Below are 19,263 nucleotides of genomic sequence, written 5' to 3'. Positions count from 1 at the left end.
CCTGCTTCCCACTGCTGCCTCCAGAGCCCCCTGCTAAAGGCTGGGTTTTCAAGTACACAGCACCGAGAAATGGGGCCAGATTTCCGCAAGAGCTCAGCATGGGTAATCACGAATTCTTGTAAAACAGGCACATTCTTCCTACAGGAATATTAAAGGCGCAGCACTGCAAAAACAGAATCTCTCTCTCTCCCCCTCCTTCCTTCCATCCATGGTACCTAGTTCTGTATCAATTCAAACGAGAGGTGGCAAATTTAAAACCAGTATGAGGAAACACTCCCTTACACATTCCTCAGTAACCTATGCAACTCATTGCCACGATATAACACCCATCGATCTATCCATCCCAATACACATCTATCTATTCCCATACGCCCCCTCTATCTGTCCTCGTACACTCCCTCTATCTAATCTATCTATCCCCATCCACCCCTTCCCTCAATCTACCCCCATCCATCCACTCCTTCCCTCGAGCTATCTATCCCCAACCACCCCCCTCGAGCTATCTATCCCCATCCACCCCTTCCCTCGATCTGTCTATCCTCATCCACCCCTCCCTTGATCTATCTATTGATCTATTTATTCCCATACACCCTCTCTATCTATGTATCCTCGTACACCCCCTCTATCTAAGCTAATCTATCTATCTAATCGCTTTGTTAGATTCTCATCTTTCTCTCCCCAAGCTGGAAGAAAGTGATTTGATTTAGATGCCAGCAGGTTACCCCGAAGGGGTTTAATGCAGAGACTAATGATGCCCCCTAACCTCTGAGTGTGTCTCCTGGGAGCTACGTCTGCAGCCATCTTATTTTTCAAACTGATTAACAGCGGCTCCATGGGGCACCGCGTCCAGCGCAGGAGCAGGGCCTGACCAGGGATGGAAGGAGTTCACAGCCAGTCCTGGGAACAGCTGGAGCCGCACAGGCTGACCTCAAGGCCCCAGCTGATTGTGCAGGGCACAGCAGGGATTACTTCCGTCGCAGCCGAGAGCTGGCAGAGGCGGGATCTCCCCTGCACGGGAGCCGCACGGAAAGCTTGGCAGTTCGTGGGGGCTGACGGGATCGTGTGGAGGGCTCGGTGCCCGAGTGGGGCGGCACAATGAGCAGGGGCAAAGAGGCCTCAACTGGACGGCCACCAAATTCCCCCCGGGCTTTTCCGTCAGAGCCTTTGCCCTCCTGCAGCCGACTTCTCAGTCTGAGCTCAGGGAGCCACGTACGGGGGCGAGGCCCTTCGGTCTCCCTTCCAGCCATTGGGGTCGTTTGCATCCAGTGCGTGATGCCTGCCAGGCCGCGGCTGGGCTCAGCCGGCTCTCCAGCGCTGATTGCTGCGGCCCCAGCACTGACCCCACCGCCCTGGGGAAAGGCTTAATTAGGACCCGGGGACCGAACAGCAAGTGTCACCAGGTGCTCGTGAACCTCCAGGTTAATGGCATAGCAGCCTCGTTTCCTACCCTTCTGCTGCCCAGCATACCTGGCTCTGCATGGCTGCCGGACTGCACCCCTGAGTTTGTTAGTGCAGGGCTGCCTGGGGGTGCTGGGCTGTGTACACTGATTTGTTATTGTAGGGTTGCCTGTGGGTGCTGGGCTTCCCCTTCTCCGCCTCCCCAACCCAGCCAGAAAGCAGAATGGGTAAGAGAGGAGAGCAGTGCCCGGTGGTAGCTGGGCCTGGGGAGAGCTGGGGCCAGCGCTGATGGAGCAAACCCCAGCAATGGGGCAGTCGCAGTGCCCCTAGCCAGCCAGGGCGGGCAGATGTGTGGGAGGCAAGAAAAAGAATCCAGGAGCCCCGCGGATGTTTGTTTGCTTGGCAAGCATCAATGCCGCCAGCTCCCACAACGCGGCAGGGGATGCGCCATCCCCGCCGGCGATGGGAATGGAGCAGAGACACTGCTGGAGAGCAGCCAGTAAAGCGGGCACTGAGTGCGTGGGTGAAGGCGCGCTGCACCCTGGGTGGTGATGGAGGGTGAGTGGGCATGCTGGAGCCAGGGGCAGGAATAGGAAAGAACAGCTCCGCTTTGAGTGCTTGTGTCTCTTGTTATAAATCCACCCAGACCCAGTGACAGGGGGTAACCATAGGAGAGAAAGAAAGAATCAACATCTCTCTCCAAGCTGAGCAGTGTCTTGGCTCCGTGAAACCCCGTCCTCTCCAAGCCGCTTCTCCTCGGAGCTGTAAGGGCTTTACCAGGAAGATGTGTTCAAAAGCAAAGCCCCAAGTGCACCTTATTAAAACCATCTCACATCTTGCCCTGGGCTCGCTGGGACCTATTAGCAGGGATGCAGGGGGGCCCGGGCCTGCCCATCAGTATGCAGGAGAGCACAGCCCCCCTTTCCTAGGTGCTGTTCTGTGGGCAGCTCGGATTTGTGGGTAGTGGGGGGTCCCCTGGATCTTGACACCGCTAAGGCCAGTGTGGAGAATACTGAGGCTGCAGCACAAGGCTGATGGGTGGGTAAATTCCAGACCTATGAAAGGCAGCGCTCTGGGGCCGGGCTCCATGTGCCATTCACCAAAAACACCCTACAGGGCTGAGCAGAGCAACCCTCAGAGGGAGGGGGCATGCCTGGGGCTTCTCTATCAGGGTTTAGAGACATGCACCAGGTGGCTCCACCCAGGGTGAGGTGCTCCCTGCGGCCCGCACTACTGTGGGAGACCCAGCCCGGATAAGGTGAGGAGGTTACTCTGGGACTGGACCGTAGCCAGGGCTACCTGTCCCCTGGCTGAGCCACCCAGCAACCCTGCAGCATGACCAGCTTCCACGCAGGGATGTCTCTGCCGTCTGGGCTGGCTTGGCCAGGGAGCTGCCGCCAGGATGGGGGAGCAAGGGACAGAGGCCAGGGGGGTGGGTCTGCACAGGGTATGTGTGTGCTGGTGGGGGGCAGTTTGGGGATGGGGCCTGCCTGGCTCACTCCAGAGGCAGGCAAGGAGGGACACTGAGTGTTATACTCAGAGCCGTGACATGGGGAACTCCTGTCCCGGGGGAAATTCTACCAGATCATAATCTGGTTTTGCCCCAAAACATGACCAAAAAAAGTCAAAATCTGGGAATTTTTCATGAAATGAAACATTTAAAAAATATTTGGTTTTGAACGTATTGTTTGGACTGTTCATTAATGACATTATAGGCTCGCACGGTGCAGCATATTGACATCGAAGTCTGAAGGATAAAATGGAAACAAAAAGTTTCCGTTGAAAATTTAGATGAAATTGTTACGTTTCCGCAAAACATTTCAATTTCATGGAATCAGCATTTTCCAATGGAAAATTTCTGGCTGGCTCTTCTTGTAACTAAGAGGCCAGTTCATCCAGGCCTAGCAAGAACCAAGCTGCAGCCCCCACCCATAGTCAGCGCTGGGGAAAGAAACCCACCTGGGTCAGGTCAGGAGCTGGGGCAGTGGGGAGCTGGCAATGGGGATGCGGGGAGGGCTGGGGAATCGCTCCAGGTATGAGTCTGTCTGACCTCCCTCCCCGCTGGGGGAAGCTGACTGCTCCCCCTGCCCCCCAGCATTAGCACGGCCACAGGACAGAGTCTGTATTGCCCCAGAAACAATACGATCGTGTCAGGTTCCTGCCGGGCGTGCCAGGGCGGAGGGGTGAGGTGCCACAGCACATTTGCTCATCAGGGAGCTGTTTGCAGGGGCTGGGCCCAGCAGCAGCTCCAGCTCCCAGCGCTGACGCATATTTCACCAGCACGCTCCTTTCCCGGCAGTGCAGGAGCCTCAGACTGCTGAATATTAACCGTGTTGACTTTCCCGCCTCTCGGTGGCTCCAAACTTTAAATATATTTGTTGTCTTTCTCCCAGATACTAAAAGTCTTTGGATGCTAAATATTCCCTGCCAGGAGCTGCCTCTCTAGCTATTATTATTAGCAACTGCAAATATTAAATATTTAAAAGCATGGGTTCCCGGCTCGCTCTAACAGCACAGAGCACGTCGAGAAATCCAGGCTATGCCTGCAGCCCCCTCGTGGTTGGATGGAGAGCTCTGTATAAAACTCAGCACCGAGGAAATTGGTGCTAATAAAATTAGGATCCCTGATCCCTGGCCTTAACATTGAATCAATCTCTCGATATCCTAGTGTCTAGCTGTTGGGCTGTTTATCTGTCGCCATTCCCAGAGTCTAGTCTTTCTCTCCTGAAATCCTAACCTATCTATCCCGCTACACCCCCTTTATCTGTCTTCTATCTACCTATCTATCGCCTAAAATCCTAGTAACTATCTCTCCATCCCTAGAGCCTAGTGGGTCTATCGACTCTGTTTTCTCTATTGTTCTCTCTCTCTCTCTCTCTCTCTCTCTGAAGGCCCCCTGGTTTTTAGCAGCCGGGCAGACTTGCTCGCTGAGCTGCGCACAAGGACTCCGCTGTGTTTCCCCCTTGGAGGATCCAGCATGCCAGGAGCCGGCCAGCGTGGAAGAGAAGCTGAGGCTATTCTTTTGCCAACTTGACTGTATCCAAGTTGCATTTCATCAGTGGGGCCGCCCAGTTGGAGAACCTCTGCGCAGGACGCGAGGGTGGCTGCACAGGAAGCAGAGCCAGGAAACTAAGACGGACTATTTTGCTCCTTGTTCCATGAGAGATGGGGGACCTCACCCTTTGCTTGGGCTGGGTCCTGCATCCCCAGATGTCCCCCATGACTTCATCAGGCTTTTGGTCAGGCCCTGGGATGGAGGGAGGAGAAGTGCAGGGGTGGGGTGCAGCTACCCAGAAACCTGGGATCAGGAGCAGCAGCAGGCAGGGGAAGAGAAGTGGGGGCGGGGGACACAGAATGGCATCTTACAGTGTGCAGGCTGCTTCCTCCCTCGGAACTGAGTGGCTTCTGGGGGACTGGCTTTGCCAGCCTGGTCGTGAAGACCTGGGTTCAAATCCTGGGGAAGGTCCCAGGGTTTCAGGAATGGCAGGCAAACAACACAGCCACCACATTGCGTAGCACAATTCAGCATGACTCAGGGGCATCGGCAGAGCTGGAGGGGGAGCCCAGGGCTGGGACAGCAGAGGGGCTGTGGGTCAGCATTGAGGGGCTTCAGCAGGACTCCAGGGGGAGCCCAGGGCTGGGATAGGAGGAGGGGGCTATGGGTTGGGAGTGGGGAGCACGGTTAGCACTTGCCAAGCTCTTGCTCATGCTCTGCCTGGCTCTAGCAGGTGCCACCACCCCCTGCTCCCAGCACTGACCCGTTCCCGGCTCTGCGGGCCACCACTTACCCAGTGTGCTGGCCTTGCCCTCCCCGGTCCAGGCCGGGCTCTCCTTCTCCCCCACAAACGGCAGCACTTGCTCCTCTCCGCTCCCGCTGTCGGCCTCCCTGTCCGCCAGCAAAAGCCCCTGGGCTTCGTCAATCACGGGCTGGAGAACGAATCTGTCCAGCTCTGCCTTGGGTTCCTCGAAGGCCTGGCTGGTGTGCACGGCGGGCTCCAGGATGCCTTCCTCCCGGGACCCGGCAACCAGCGGGGACAAGTCGGTCGGCAAGCTGGGCAGGGGGTCCTGAGGGCTGGCGCTCACCCTTGGCCTTTGTTCCAGCTGGGGTGGCCCAGCTGCAGAGCCCCACGGCGTCAGGGGCTCGTCCCTCTTGGCTTCCCCTGAGACATCCTCCGCGTTGGGCTCTGTGTGGCTTGCAGCAGCGGGTGCGGAGGGTGAGCTCTCAGGCCCCGTGGCGCCGGTGGTTCCTGGCAGCCCAGTCATTGTGACAGCAGCCTGGGCTGGTCTTGCTGCAGGGGCTCGGTTAGCAACTGCGCCGGGGAGCGTGGGACCCGCTGCGGGGGAGCGGGCAGGCTCCGTGATTGCCAGCGATGGCTGTAGGAGGCTGATGGCAGCTGCTGCCACCATCTGCCCCCTCCTGGTCACCGGCCAGTTGGTCCCTGCTGGCTTGTAGGGGCCCAGAGCCATGGTCTGGGTGGTGCCAAAAGGCAGTGTCGGGGGACCCACAGTCTGCTCCGCTGACCCGTCCCCGGACAGTGCTGCAGCCAAGTACACGTCCTCCCCCTCCAGCTCCTGTGGCTGCGGCTGGCCGGCTGCCATTGCCCAGGCTGGGCTGGGCTGCGTGGCAGGTTCGCGGCTGGCCGGCTCGCTGTGCCTGGCTGGTGCCACCCAAGGGTCAGAGCGGGTGGGTTCTGGGGATGGAATCTCCTCGGCGGGATGAGTGACCGCGTCTTCGCCTTGCAGCTCAGCCTGCTCGTCTCTCAGCTCCCAGGCTGGGCCAGGCAGGCTGGGCAGCGTTTCCTCTGTGCCCGGGGGTTCATCCAGAGACTCCAAGCCCAGAGCCCTGTGGGCGCCCGTGCCAGCTCTCTCCCTGGGATCCTTGGAGCCGGAGCTCTCAGTGCTGGCTGCTGGGCTGCCAGGGCGGCCAGCCAAGGAAATGAACCTCTCAGTAAAGCTCACGGCTTTGCCCTTCCTCTCCGGGAAGCTGTACTCCGCAGCGCCGCTGCCTTCGCTGCCCCCGGGGTGGGGATGGGCGGAGGGGGGAGCCCCTGGCTCCTCAGCGTGGGGGGGGAGTAGTGCATGCAGGTGGGCCCTGGGGAGGGCAGGTAGCGGCGGGATGGGGGTGGCACCCTCCTCGCTGGAGGTGACCTCCCCAGAGGAATCCTCCGCATCCTCCCCAGGGGGTGGCAGCCCCAGGCCGCCCGCCTGAGGGTAGTCGCCTCGGACGCTGGAGCTGGGGAGCGGCGGGTCGAGAGCAGCCTCCTCCAGGGGACTGAGAGCGTCTCCTGGGGTCAGGGTGCCGGCCGGGTGCAGAGACAGTCCACTGGCTGCCGGCGTCGGGGTGCTGTCAGAGCTCCAGTCCTGTCTTCCCTCCTCTGTGCTGGCTGCTGTCTCTGCCGCCCCCCGAGTACCCATCAGTGACTCTCCCATCCCGCTGGTATCGATCGCCTGCCCTGCCCAAGGACTGTTGCTGGACGGGGGCTGGTCAGTGGGAGCCCCACGGCTGTGCTGGGGGAGCGGCGGTGCCAGGCGGAGGGTCCATTGCGGCTGTTCTTTCTGGCCGGGAGCGGATGGCAAGGGGGGCGCTGGGGTTGTGCCCGTCTGCGGGTGCCATGGGTGTGCTGATCCCCTTTGCTCTGCAAAAAGCCAGAGATGTTGGTTAGCAGAAGGCCCTGGAGCATGGATCACACACTCAGCTACACCGGGAGTCCCCCTCTAAATACAGTAATCGGACAACAGCAGGACCCACGCAGGCCAAAGGGAAGGGGCCAATCCTGGCAGTGCAGGGCTTTGACTGCAGAACTCCCATTGGGCCCATCCTGGCTCCTGGTCGCACTGATTTCAGCAGGGTTGGGGGGAGACTCTGCCATGCGCTGGGGGTGTTACTCATCGCTAGGGCAGCAGGGGAGAGACACAGCAGCCAGCTGAGTCCTGTTCATTCGGCTTCCCTTCCGAGCCCCCCCCGCCGCCCCCAAGTCCCATACTAGTCATTATGGATGACGAGTTAAGCATGGACAATGTGCTAGGAGCTGTACAAGACCCGATGCCCCGAGTGGAGAGCCCCACCCACGCGGGAGCCTGTAACCATGTGGAGCTCATTGCCGAGGCTTGTCTCAGTGCTGGGATGGGTGACTGTAAACACTCGGGTCTTGGTGGGCCAGTGCAGAACGCGGAGGTGTTTCATGTTGGCAGAGGGGAAGGGGTGTGTGTGTGGGTCAGAGCACAGTAATAGGAGTCAGGACTCCTGGGTTCTCTTCCTGGCTCTGGAAGGGGAGTGTTGTGGTTAGAGCAGGGAGGGCTGGCATCAGGACTTTGACAGTCTCACCTAGGGCCAAATTCTCAAAGCAGGTAGGGATGCGGTGGCATGGACGGAGCTGTGCCTGACATGCTGACACAGCCACCGCATTTGTGCATGTACATCAGCTACGTGTGCGTGCGAACGGCCAGACGGGGCTACTGCACCTGCGTGTGTGAGAATCATTTGTGCAAATTCAATACGCAAAAAATACCAGTGCTTTCGGCCACGTGCCCTGGCTCTGCCTTGCTCCTCAGCCGTGGGCCAGGAGCTCTTGGGGGCAGGCTGTGGGTATACAACGCGGGGGGATCCTGGGACAGAAAGTACCCTCTGTGCACAAGGTGCTATTGAGTGGCTGGACGCCCATCACCCCGGCCCCTCTCCTTGGGCTGTGACGAGCACTGAGCACTCAATTACACAGCCCTGCTCTGCGCTGCCATATTATTACAAGGACTTGATAATGGCCTTTAATGATGAGCAGCAGCAGATCCCGGCGAGGCAAGGTTGCCATGGCTACTGGCTCCTCATCACTCAGGCAACATCTGGGGAGGAGGCTCCCCCACTCTGAAGGCCTCGTTAGTTGCCAAGTGATGGGGGGGCTGCACATGATGCTCTCTCTCCTGGCGGGGGAGGGGAGACCGCCCTTTGTCCAGGGAGGCTCCCTCAGGTGTGGGGAGGGGGAATGTGGGAGATGGGGTGGAGACGGGGGCAGGAAAGGACCCAACAGTCCCTGGGAGCAGGGGGGGAGGGAGAGCAGGGGAGCTGTTTGTACAGGCAGTGAATTCAGTGCAGATGGGAGGGTGGGGAAGGGAGGGGTGCCCTTGCATGGGGACAGGGAGTCTGTGGACAAGGAGGGAAGGGGGCAGAGTGAGCCGGTGGGGGGGGGCGGGGGGAGGGCTGGTGTTGTATTGTTGGGGCTCTCTGGCTCACTGCCCCACCTCCCTGAGTCCCTCACGGGGACCTGGTCCTGTCTGCGCCTTGCCCGGCCCGACGGGGACCCCATCTCGCCTGGGGTCTGTGAGGCTCCCAGCACAACGGGGCCCCGATCCTTGGGAGTGTAGATGCTCCCATGATACAGCGAAGAAGAGGTCAGGCCAGGGCAGAGCAGGAGTAACCCTGTGGCCATCGATAGAATTGCAGGTGTAAGGAGAGGACTGACTGTCCTCGGAATGGGGTGAAATGAAACGCGTCTCTCTGTCTAGATACAAATCGCTCAGCTCATGGGGCTGCCTTGGCGAACGCATGGGCAGATGGTCAGTCCTGCATTATAAAGCTGCAGCGGCTGCAAAGAATTCCACTTCGCCCCCCCCGGAACGAGGTTAATTAGAGATACTCACTGTAGCCGACCTGCCCCTCGGCCTGCCCGTCCACTTCGTTGGAGAGGGGGTAGGCGCCTTCCCCTGCGTGGGCCTTGGCAGTGGGCTTGGCTGCGGGGAGGATCTCGACTGCGTTGTCCACTCTGCCTTTCATCTCCTGCGCCAGGCCAGGGGCGGGCGTCAGGCCCCCCCAAGCGTTCCCGTCCACGTCCTGGGCTTGTCCCTCGCGCTGCAGCTGGAAGTAGCGGCCATTCAGCCCCGAGGAGATGCTCTTCTTGGTGGGTTCGGGGCCGTGGGGCAGATGGCTGGGTTCATCCGGAGCAGCGGGGCTCAGCTGCTCGGGCTTGTTGGCAGCGGATGATGCCCCCATGCTATCCTGGGCCACAGTGCTAGCGGCTCCTTCCTGGGGGAGCTCTGGGGCAGGGCTTTGGGAAGGTGGCTGCGGATCAGCTGACAGGGGCCCCTGCGTGATGCCAGTGTGCCAAGTTGGCTGGAAGGCATCGGTGGTCTCCCCCAGGGCTGGGGCGTCTCTTTCCTCAGAGGACAGCTGGCTGGGGCCAGGAGTCTCCTCCCAGCGGCCTGTGGTGAAGCCCAGCGGCTCATGGGCTCCCTGGTCGCTGCTCACCCCATGCGCTGGTGCCTGGTCGACCATATTCAGAGACTGATCTTCCCCCGGCCCAGCCGGAAAGGAGACTGAAGAGGGTTTCGGAGACACAGTGTCAGCCAGAACCCCAGCCCCTTCCAGAGCGGGAGCTACCGTGGCTGCTGCCCCCTCGGATCCCCCCTGGGGGGCCTGGCTAGCCGTCACCAGCTGCAGCTGCTCGTCCTCCGTCAGGACTGGCCCCAGCAGCTTGTGCCGCAGGTTGTAGCGATCGCGGGTGATCTCCCTGGAGTCCCCAGACACGCTGGGGTCCTTGCGCTCCTTGGGAATCAGCTCGTTTCGCGCCAGAGGCAGCTGCTCCTCGGCATGTTCCACCAAGACGTTGTCAATGCCCAGAGGGTCAGGCCCCGCCGGCTCCAGCCCATCCAGATCCTGCTCCGGCTGCCGGCGGTCCAGGCTGCTCTCTGTTTTCTCAGGCCTCAACTCATCTGGTTTCTTCTGCGACGGGGATGGCTGCTGACCCGCTGCAAAGAGACGAACGAGCAGGAGCTGACACAGGCTGCTCTGATCCAAATGGACGGAGACGAGAACCGGGCGTGTGCTAACAGGGACTCAGTGGGATTCACCCAGCAAGGGCAGGAAGCCCCCCTGTGAACCAGGCCTGGCCCCAGAGCCAGGTGAAACCCGGGGGCCTGCAAGTCTCGTTTGGCTCCGGCCCCTACGGGGTTGCAGGAGTGTTGGGGAGATGAAGCCTTGCGAGTGAGCGTGAGGGGTGGGGGGCACAGGAACGCCAGGACGAGCCCGTTTCCTGTTTGAGTCACTAATTGACAGTGTGAGAGGCAGCTGACCAAGCGACTTGCACCATCCCCAGGGAGTAATGGAGGGATCTCCGAGCCCTGTGCCAGGGTCGTTAACGGAGGGGTCACCACGGGCAAAGCAGGGCCGTGGCACAGGTGGGGAACCGAGCCATGGGAGGTGTGTAAAGGGATTCAGGGTCATGGGGGGGTGGGGTGGCGCAGGGACAGGCAGGCACCAGGGTTGTGGGGTGGGTGGGTGGTACAGGGATAGGCGGGCACCAGGGTCATAGGGTGGGTGGGTGACGCAGGGATTAGACAGGCACCAGGGCTGCAGGGTGGGTGGGTGACACGGGGACAGGTGTGCACCAGGGTCATGGGGTGGGTTGCAGGGACAAGCAGGCACCAGGGTCGTGGGGCAGGTGGGTGGTTTTAATGACACAGCGGGTGATTCTGGATCAGAAACTGGACAGGCCCATCATCCCTGGTCCGATCGGTCCCTGGAAGGGATGCCCTCACTCCCACCTACCTTTGTAGCAGTAGGCGTCAAACTTGGAGGCTGGGTCCGGGAAGCCTGTCCGGTTGGGGAACTGGTACACGGTCCTCACGCCCGGCTCGTCCCCGCCACATTTTTTACGTGGGGTCCTGATTGGGTAGCGGACGCTTCCGTCAGCCAGCCAGCCTGGGTCGCACTGGTCCAAGCCGTCCCTCCAGGCTAAGTACAGCTGGCCCGTGGTGGCTAGCGAGGCCCCCCGGCTCTGGCAGTGCTTCCTGGCTCCCTGAGACGTCAGCCGTCCGGGTGTGGAGACGTAGAACACTTTCCCTGCAAGGGGAAGAAAAGCCCATTGCTACATACAGCTCACCAGTCACCCGGCTCATTGCTGCAGTGCAGCCATCTCTGGGGTGGAATGCAACCACAGCTTAACAGTGCTGTATAACCGCTGGGATGTGAACTGAAGCCTAGTGGTGCAACAGAGCCATTGACTTTGCTAGAGTGATGCTGACTTACGCCAGCTGAGGAGCTGGGCCTCTTGCATCCAATAGAAGCTGCACGAGGGATGGCAGGTTCATGCTGGCATCCAGCCAAGATATGCGAGCTGGCCCTGCTTAGGCCTGGGAACCTTTGCTACCAGTCAGACTCAGGGCCCCACCTCCCCTCTCCTCTGGGGAAAAGCCCCTCCAGCAGCACAGTGCCCGCTGTCATCCCACCGGGAAGCTGGGGCAGAACTGGCTCCGAAGGGCAAACATCACCACCACTCGCTGAGACCCTAGGGTCTCCCCTCCAAGCACTGGCCAGGCCTCCTCCTGCTTAGCTTGCAAGGCCTGCCACAGCACAAATCCCAGGGGGAGAGGGGGTGCAGCTGTAGCATCACTGAGTCACCCCACCGCTCAAGGTCACCAGAAAGGCTTCAGGTGCAAAGAGGCAATAAATTCTCCTTTGCTCCGTTTGCTGACACGGCCGTGAAATCAGCATCCGTCAGCCCGGGAGCTCGGAGCAGAGGAATGCATTTTTAAAGTCTTCATTGCTTAAGCAATAAGGCACAGCCAGGTGCACGGTGCTCCTCAGTTTATCACCGTCCCCCGGGGGTGGCATGCAGCCAGCCGCGTGTCGCCAATCCATCAGGAGCCGCCCGGCGCTGGCTGAGGATCGGCCCTCAGGGAGCCTTTTACTGACTCAAAGAGCAGCAGCGGAGGCTGCGGGTGGAGGGGAGATGGCCAGGGCTTGGCACCAAGGAGCCTGCTCCCTGCCCTGAACCTCTTGGGGTAGAAATCCTCCTGGCTTCTCTGCACCCAGCAGGGACTGGGGACCCTGCCGGAGAGACGCTCCCAGCCCAGAGGTGCCCCCCTCCAGCCATGTCCCAGCCCCACTGGCCAGCCCCCGAAAGCAGGCAGCAGGAGGGGCCCTTTGGGGCTGCCTAGGAAAGCGTTGTCGGGAAGGGCCCCGCGCCTCGGGCTTGCCTCGGAGCTCCCTGGCGTAGCAGTAGACGTCATAGGCTTCGCTGGCTTCCCGCTCCCCGTAGCTGCGGATGCCCGGGAGGCTGCTGCGGTCTCCGTAGCAGCCAGGTCTGGAGAGCGTGATGGGGTACCTGTGGGGAGCAGGTGCAGAGCAGCGGTCACAGGCCTGGATCAGCCCTTGTCCTGCCCGTCCCACAAGCCTCGGACAGCCACAGAACAGATGCTCCCTCCGTGTTGCTATGCTTTAAAGCAGGAAACAGAGTGCAAAGGGGGAGATGGGGTGGGGGTCACAGCTTCACAGCATCCCCACTGGTGTCTGCAGGGAGCTGGGGTGGGGGTAGGGGCCCGGTATCTCTGCAGGGGGCCCTTTGACAGCAGAGATGCCAAGCCCCGGCTCTCAGAATTTGTGATGGATCCGGCTGCATGACACTCAGGCGGCGGCACATTGATCTAGCAGAGAATCACTCGCCACGGGGAACCGCGCTGGAATCAAGCAGCCGTCACTTTGATTCAGGTCAGAAGCTGAGGGTGTCTGATGGCAATTTCAATGATAATGGAGAAGAGGTGGAGAGGGAAAAATCTCTTTATCTAGAGGAGAGCTGGGGGCCCAGGGGGATGGAGAGATGTAGAGGAGCAGGGGGAGCTGGACGTGTAGAGATGGGAGATGTAAGTGCAGCTCTGTGTCCTGAACCCAAAGGAGAACTGTCCTCTGTGGTTAGCTGTTTGCTAACAGCAGAAGGGCAGCCTCAAAGTGCTTGGTGGGGATTAACCACCTTCCACCCCCCACTCTCAGGCTGGTCAGGGTCATTCTCCCCAGTTTGCAGATGGGGAAACGTAGGCACAGAGCAGGGACATGACTCACTCAAGGTCACACAGCGAGTCAGTGGCAGAGATGGGAGCAGATCTGTGCACAAGGGACAGGCCTGCACTGTGCACCACTTACCAAACCCCTTGCCTGATCTGCAGACACAACGGTGTTTTGCACACACATTTTGCATGCGCGGGAACCTGCTTTGGGCAGATTTTGCAGGCTGCTGCCATCTGAATTTATGGCTCAGTGGCTGCTGCTTAGCTGGGTGCCTCTGGGCCACCGGCATGGCTGCTTTGCTGGGTCAGGGCTGTGTTACGGGAGCCTGGGCCCACAGGGAAATAGGGATCTAGGGTCTCCAAAGGAGGGATACAACATCACAGCAATTCCCAGGGCTCCGGTGCTGCCAGGAGTGGTGCAAGATGCAGAAACGAAGCAGCCGCGTCGCACTGGGAAGCTGTCCCATAGTCCCGCCCCCATCACCGAGCGGCCACTCTCCAACAGGGATACTCCCCAGGCCGCATCCTGACAGCGCCCAGGATCCGGGGGCTCCCCCGTTTACCGGACGGTCTGGTCGGCCAGCCAACCAGCATCGCAGTTGTCGTAGCCGTCTTCGAAGGCAGCCTGCAGGTGACGCGGGGAGGCGATGACGGCGGAGTTCTCCCGGCAGGTGTGCTGGGCCTCGGGGAAGGTCAGCGCATAGCGGTTGCTGGCGGCTCGGTAGTGGAACACCACGCCTGGGGAGAAGGGGACATGCGGGGCGTGAACAGGGGACAATGCCGACGGGGGCTGCGCAGGGAGGAAGGAGCCCCCCCTCCCCCAAAATCAGCCCAGAGACAGTTTGTCTTAGAGACACAGTAAATTCTACGCTGGTAAAAGGGGCTGGATTGATAGCCCTGGAGCCTGCCGTTTTCTGTTTATCCACAGAGAAGGTGTTTGCCCAAAGTGACACAGTGACAGAGCTGGGGACATAAGGCAGCTGTCAGGATTCTCAGCCCCCCCGATCACACTCACCTCGCAGCACTGGGAATAGAACTCAGGAGTCCTGGCTCCCAGTCTTCCCCTTGCTCTAACTCACTAGACCCCACTCCCCTCCCTGAGCCAGTAATAGAACCCAGGAGTCCTGGCTCCCAGCCCCCTCTGCTCTAACCCACTAGACCCCACTCCCCTCCCTGAGCCAGTAATAGAACCCAGGAGTCCTGGCTTCCAGCCCCCTCTGCTCTAACCCACTAGACCCCACTCCCCTCCCACAGCCAGCAGCAGACCCCTCTGAAAGAGCAAAGCAAATCACGAGCAAGGCCCCAGCCCCGCGGAGCCGCTATTGCTCCAGGGGGAAGCCTCAGGAGGAGGCTGAGAAGCAGCCGGCAGCGTTTGCTTGTGGAGCGTTGACAGCACCAGAACAGGGCTATGCGCAGATAGAGGAGGAGTCACTGGCCACGTGCTGTCAGGGTGGAAAGACTCCATCAGTTCCCCTTTGGACACCAGCTGGATGTGCAGCCTGAGCACGAGCATCAGCGGGAAGCTGCTTCCGGGAGGGCCCAAGTGACTACACTGCAAGTTACTGAGACTCCAGCGTACCGGGGTGAAGAGACGGTGCACCCCTGCTCAGTGCACATGACACACACATACATACAGCCAGACAGTCCTGCCGACAAAGGAGAGAGACCCAGAGCCAGCGGTGCCCTGAGAAATACCAGTGCCACTGCCTACCCTGCTGTTATACGGTGCAGCAGCAGCTGCAGTGATTCCAGCTGCCCCCAGGGCTGAGTTCACCTCCAGCTCCTGGGACTGGCAGTGCACGGCAGTGGCTAGGCTCTGGCCAGCCTGGAGTAGCCGACACTCCCGCAGTGGCTCTCCCGTAGGCATCCAATGGGAAACTAATCACCTGTTTGGCTTGTGCATCACCACAGAGGTGGGGGTGAGGGAGGTGGCAGAGGAAGTGTCCACTCTGGTGCTTGGCCTGCATGGCTCACGACCCCCATCCTGCCGGCGTGCCCACCCCCACCACGCTGCCATGCCCTCAACTCACCCGTGACCTCCAGGGGCAGCAGGTCCTGCTCGTCGTCGACACCGGCCACCACCTCGCAGCGGTACAGCCCAGCGTCGCTGGCCCGCGCTGCGCTGATCACCAGGGTGGCGTTGTAGCGGTTGCTGGGGTAGCCAGGCAGGGACACCCTCCCCTCATAGGCTTTCACCACCTTCACCACGTTATCCTTGGCCACCAGGACTGGCACGTCCTCCTTCTGCCCAGATGCTGCCTGCACCTTGCTCCATTTGATGCGAGGCGGGTCCGGTGGCTCATTGGGCCCCAGCGAGGCCGAAGGCTGGAGCAAGAAGAGGCAGGGCAGGGCCACTGGCTCAGCCAGCCCCACACGCAGCGGCTGGTGCTGGACCTTGTTGATGCGAATCACCTTCCCATTGTCCTGGGAGCCTGCAGGAGAGAGACAAAGAGGAGAGGGGATCAGAGGGAGGTGTAACCCTGCAGGGAGCGTGACACCCCTGTGATGGGCACAGCAGAGGGAAAGAGACAGAGACGCATGTTCTGGCCAAACCATCTCAGACTCAGGACCGACCCCAAGCTCAAATCGGAACCGACTCCTGGGTGCCGAAAAGTCCCCTGCATTTCCCCCGACAGTTTCATCCTCGCTTTGTCCAGCTGGGATCCGGCAGTGCTGGGCTGCCACCGGGAAGCTATTGGGGTCCATTTCCAGCCCCCAGCCCCACGATGATGAGCATTCAGCCCAGGTCTCCCACATAGTCCCCAAGCTCCTGCGATCCGTTCCCACTGGGCGACTCTCAGAGTGTCCATTCCCTGGGAGCGTCACACGGCGAGGACAGGGCGAGATCAAGCAGCCCTGTCGATCCCTCGCCGACGCCTGCAGACTCACGCGCAGGCAAGGGGCAGTTCATACCAGCGCCAGTGGCTGCACCCCTCCTGGCTGGTATCCATTCCCCCTGCAGGCCCGCGATCACTCCCACACTGCAGACACCGGGGGGGGGGGGGGCCTTTCTGGATGACTGGTATAAAGCAAATGAGCTGCGGCAGGGAGCAGGGTCCTGCTCAATGCAGGGGGATGCAGATCAGCTCCGGTTACTAGCTTTCACCCCCTTGGCCCTGGAGCTGCGGCAGGTGCCGAGACAGCCTGAACCAGACCCGCCAGGTCAGAAGGCCCTTGGGCTGCGGTGGTGTCCCCTGTCGAAGCCCAGCTCCGGATCTCCAGCACTGAGCTGGAAACACCTTCTGCAGACCAGCGCGGCAGGTTCCCACCAAGCCAGGCTGGGAGCACACAGCAAGGCCCAGCCGCCTTTGCTTACAAGGAAGAGCCCTGTAGACGTCAATGGGCCCCAGTGTGACCTCGCTGCCTGGGGGGATACCAGCTACTTGGGGGCAGGTGAGAGCAGGATCGGAGGAGCGAGCCTGTGGTCAGCATACACCTGCTGCTGCACTGACAGACACACTGCAAGGGACCTCCAGCCAGCCCCCAGGATCTGTAGCACTGTAGAGCTATCTGCTACCTCTGCAGCAGGCGGCACAGGGCATGGCTAGAAACAGGCCTCTGGGCTAGGCTGGACAGCCCATGACTCTCGTCTGCTAGGGCCCGTTGCCGGGCTCCTGCACAGCACGCACAGTGCTGGAGATGCTGGGACGGCTTTAGCAGCAGGGCTGTCTGGGCATGAAAGGGTGGCAGGCAATCTGGTCCCGGCAGGCAGCTAGGTTGATTGGCCCAAGCTGTGCTTAATTGCATGAGTGCTGACACCTGCAGCAGGGAGCCCGGGATAAAAGCAGCCCTGGCAAACCTGGGCTAGTGGCATTGGGCTGGGGCGCAGGTGCAGTGAGGGGAGGGGTGAGCTGGGCAGGGTTCTTTAGCAAGTGGAAGATAAAGTAGCTAAATATCGGCTTAGATCAGGAGTCCTTTCTAAGCTGCAATTAACAATTCTCCTTCTTAATTGCATGTTTGCAACCCTCTTCTCTCCTCTCAAACATACTCTGACCCCCCCCCCAGGGCTCTGCTTTGTCATAGGCAAGAATAAAAGCTGAGTCTCCTGTGAGAAAATGCAGCATGTGCCTCCTCCAGAGAGGGGGGTGTCAATGCAAAATGGAAGGTGCCTCTGAAGGAAGGAGGCAGGGGCCTGAGACCGGAGGGAGCTGGGCTCCGGTCCTGGCAGGGTGGGACTCTGGCCAAGTCTCTGCATCTCCTTCTCTGGAAAATGGGGTTAATGAACAGCCAATATTGTGAACCTCAAATGATCAGAGACCATGAAGCAGTCACCAAAGATCATGAGTTTGGCTTCCTAGTGAAGAGATTTAAACAGGATGATAACTAGTGGGTTCTTTCCTTTTGCTTTCTGGTGATGGGGCCATTTTCCATCTCCTCTCTGCAACCAGCAGAGCCAGAAACTTACCCTTTTGAAATAAAATGAAAGCTGAGACTTGCACTTAATCCCATGAATCCAGAGGCTGGGGCTTAAAGGAAATGCTGGGAGGCTGGTGATACAACTGGGAGCGCTGCCCTGAAGAGCTGCCTGATCTAGGTGGGGGCCTCTAGGAGCTACCCCAATTCACATGATAAGGAGGGAGGGGGAGTTTTTGAGATACAGGCCAGAGACTGGACCCCCTCCCCCACTACCAGCAATGCAACCCCGTCTCCCTGAGCTTGTTCTAGCCAAATGGTGTTGCCATGTTACCAGCCTGTCCTGCCAAATGAGACGTGCCCAGGCCAGAGGCTCTGTTCCTCCCCATGTTCCTCTAGCCTGGGCCCCACTGCTAAGAGCTTCCTATGGCGGCCAGACTATTGAGTGGACAGGGGGCACTGAGCTAAAGGCCCTTCGCCATGTCTATTGGGTTGCCATGGCACCCACACAGTCCACCCCTGCCCCGGGGTGTATAAGGGGGAAAGCGAGAGGTCTGGCGCTGGGGCGAGTGACAAAGGTCCCGTGGATGCAGTGGGCTGGTCTATGGAGGTGTCAAGGCCAGAAACCGAGGCTCCTCGGTGCGCGCAGCATGATGGGGCAGGGGGGCGCCGTGCTGGGAAATCTTTGAGCTGCCCATTGGCCTGGGACCAGCTTTTACCGTGAGGTTTGTGTTTGCAAGCTCCCTGCCTGCCATCCCTGCGCTAGCTCCTTGCACTTGCTCCACTAGCCCCACAAGGGATTGAGCTGTATGCAAAGCAGCGCCCCAGGGAAAGCCGTGTCCCGCTCCACATGAGTAACCCAGAACCCGCCAGGCTCCCCGGCTGGGATGGCGTTCCCTAGGGCGGCATCAAAGAACTGCACTGCAAGGGTTAATCTACCTCAACGTTGTAGAGTCCAGGTGGGGGCCCTTCCATGTGGTGCCATCAATTTCTAGGTGGTGCCAGCATGTATGAAAATAGAAACCACGTGCAAATGGAAACCCCCATAGTGGTATCCCCTGGCACCATGCTTGACGCCCTTAGCATCTTTGTGTGTTCTAAGCTGGATCTTAGAGCTTGCAAGAAATGCTACTGTTACCCCTCTGCTGAGCCATACCCTTGTAGATCAGTTTCCACTGGAGGAGGAATAAGTGAAGTAGAGTCTCTGTATTTTCCTAGTGTGACTATTTACGTCATATACACCAGACCTGGAACAGAGGTGGCCACAAATGGTACACAGCCCCTTCCCTCTGTCTGAACTTTTGCTCAAATGTAAAGTCCTACATCTAGGAGCAAAGAATGCAGGCCATACTCAGAGCACAGGGGACCATCCTGGGAGGCAGTGACTCTGAAAAGGATTTGTGGGTCACGGTGGATAATCATCTGAACTTGAGCTCCCAGTGCAATCCTGGGATGCATAAAGAGAAGAATCTCAAGTAGGAGTAGAAAGGTTAGTTTGCTTCTGGATTTGGCACTGATGCGATCACTACTGGAATACTTTGTGAAGTTCTGGTGCCCACAATTCATGGAGGATGTTAATAAATTGGAGAGGGTTCAGAGATGAGCCACAAGAATAATTAGAAAACTTGCCTTGTAGTGATAGACTCAAGGAGCTCAATCTAGTTAGCTTAACAGAGAGAAGGCAAAGAAGCGACTTATCAGTCTACACCAGGGGTAGGCAACCTATGGCATGTGTGCCGAAGG

The 19,263-nt window shown here is 59.5% G+C and overlaps 1 protein-coding gene across 2 annotated transcripts in view; it reads right to left on the bottom strand.

Moving 5' to 3' along the window:
- NCAN (neurocan) overlaps window positions 1-16,859 on the bottom strand; it is a 38,443-nt gene extending 21,584 nt beyond the window's left edge. For both annotated transcript variants that reach the window (XM_039516074.1, XM_039516073.1), the window contains exons 1-7: window positions 16,685-16,859; window positions 15,198-15,599; window positions 13,731-13,905; window positions 12,364-12,491; window positions 10,934-11,227; window positions 9,031-10,134; window positions 5,187-7,034 (exon numbers count right to left, since the gene is read on the bottom strand). In XM_039516074.1, coding sequence (XP_039372008.1) covers window positions 5,187-7,034; window positions 9,031-10,134; window positions 10,934-11,227; window positions 12,364-12,491; window positions 13,731-13,905; window positions 15,198-15,599; window positions 16,685-16,709 — 3,976 coding nt within the window. In that variant the 5' untranslated portion in view covers window positions 16,710-16,859. The remainder of the gene's footprint in view (window positions 1-5,186; window positions 7,035-9,030; window positions 10,135-10,933; window positions 11,228-12,363; window positions 12,492-13,730; window positions 13,906-15,197; window positions 15,600-16,684) is intronic.
- Between the last annotated feature and the right edge of the window lie 2,404 nt (window positions 16,860-19,263).

The sequence above is a fragment of the Mauremys reevesii genome, linkage group 26 (genome assembly GCF_016161935.1).
Source record: "Mauremys reevesii isolate NIE-2019 linkage group 26, ASM1616193v1, whole genome shotgun sequence".
Lineage (NCBI taxonomy): Eukaryota > Metazoa > Chordata > Testudines > Geoemydidae > Mauremys > Mauremys reevesii.
Note: the sequence above shows the minus strand (reverse complement) of the source record. Positions and strands in the feature narration are given on the sequence as shown.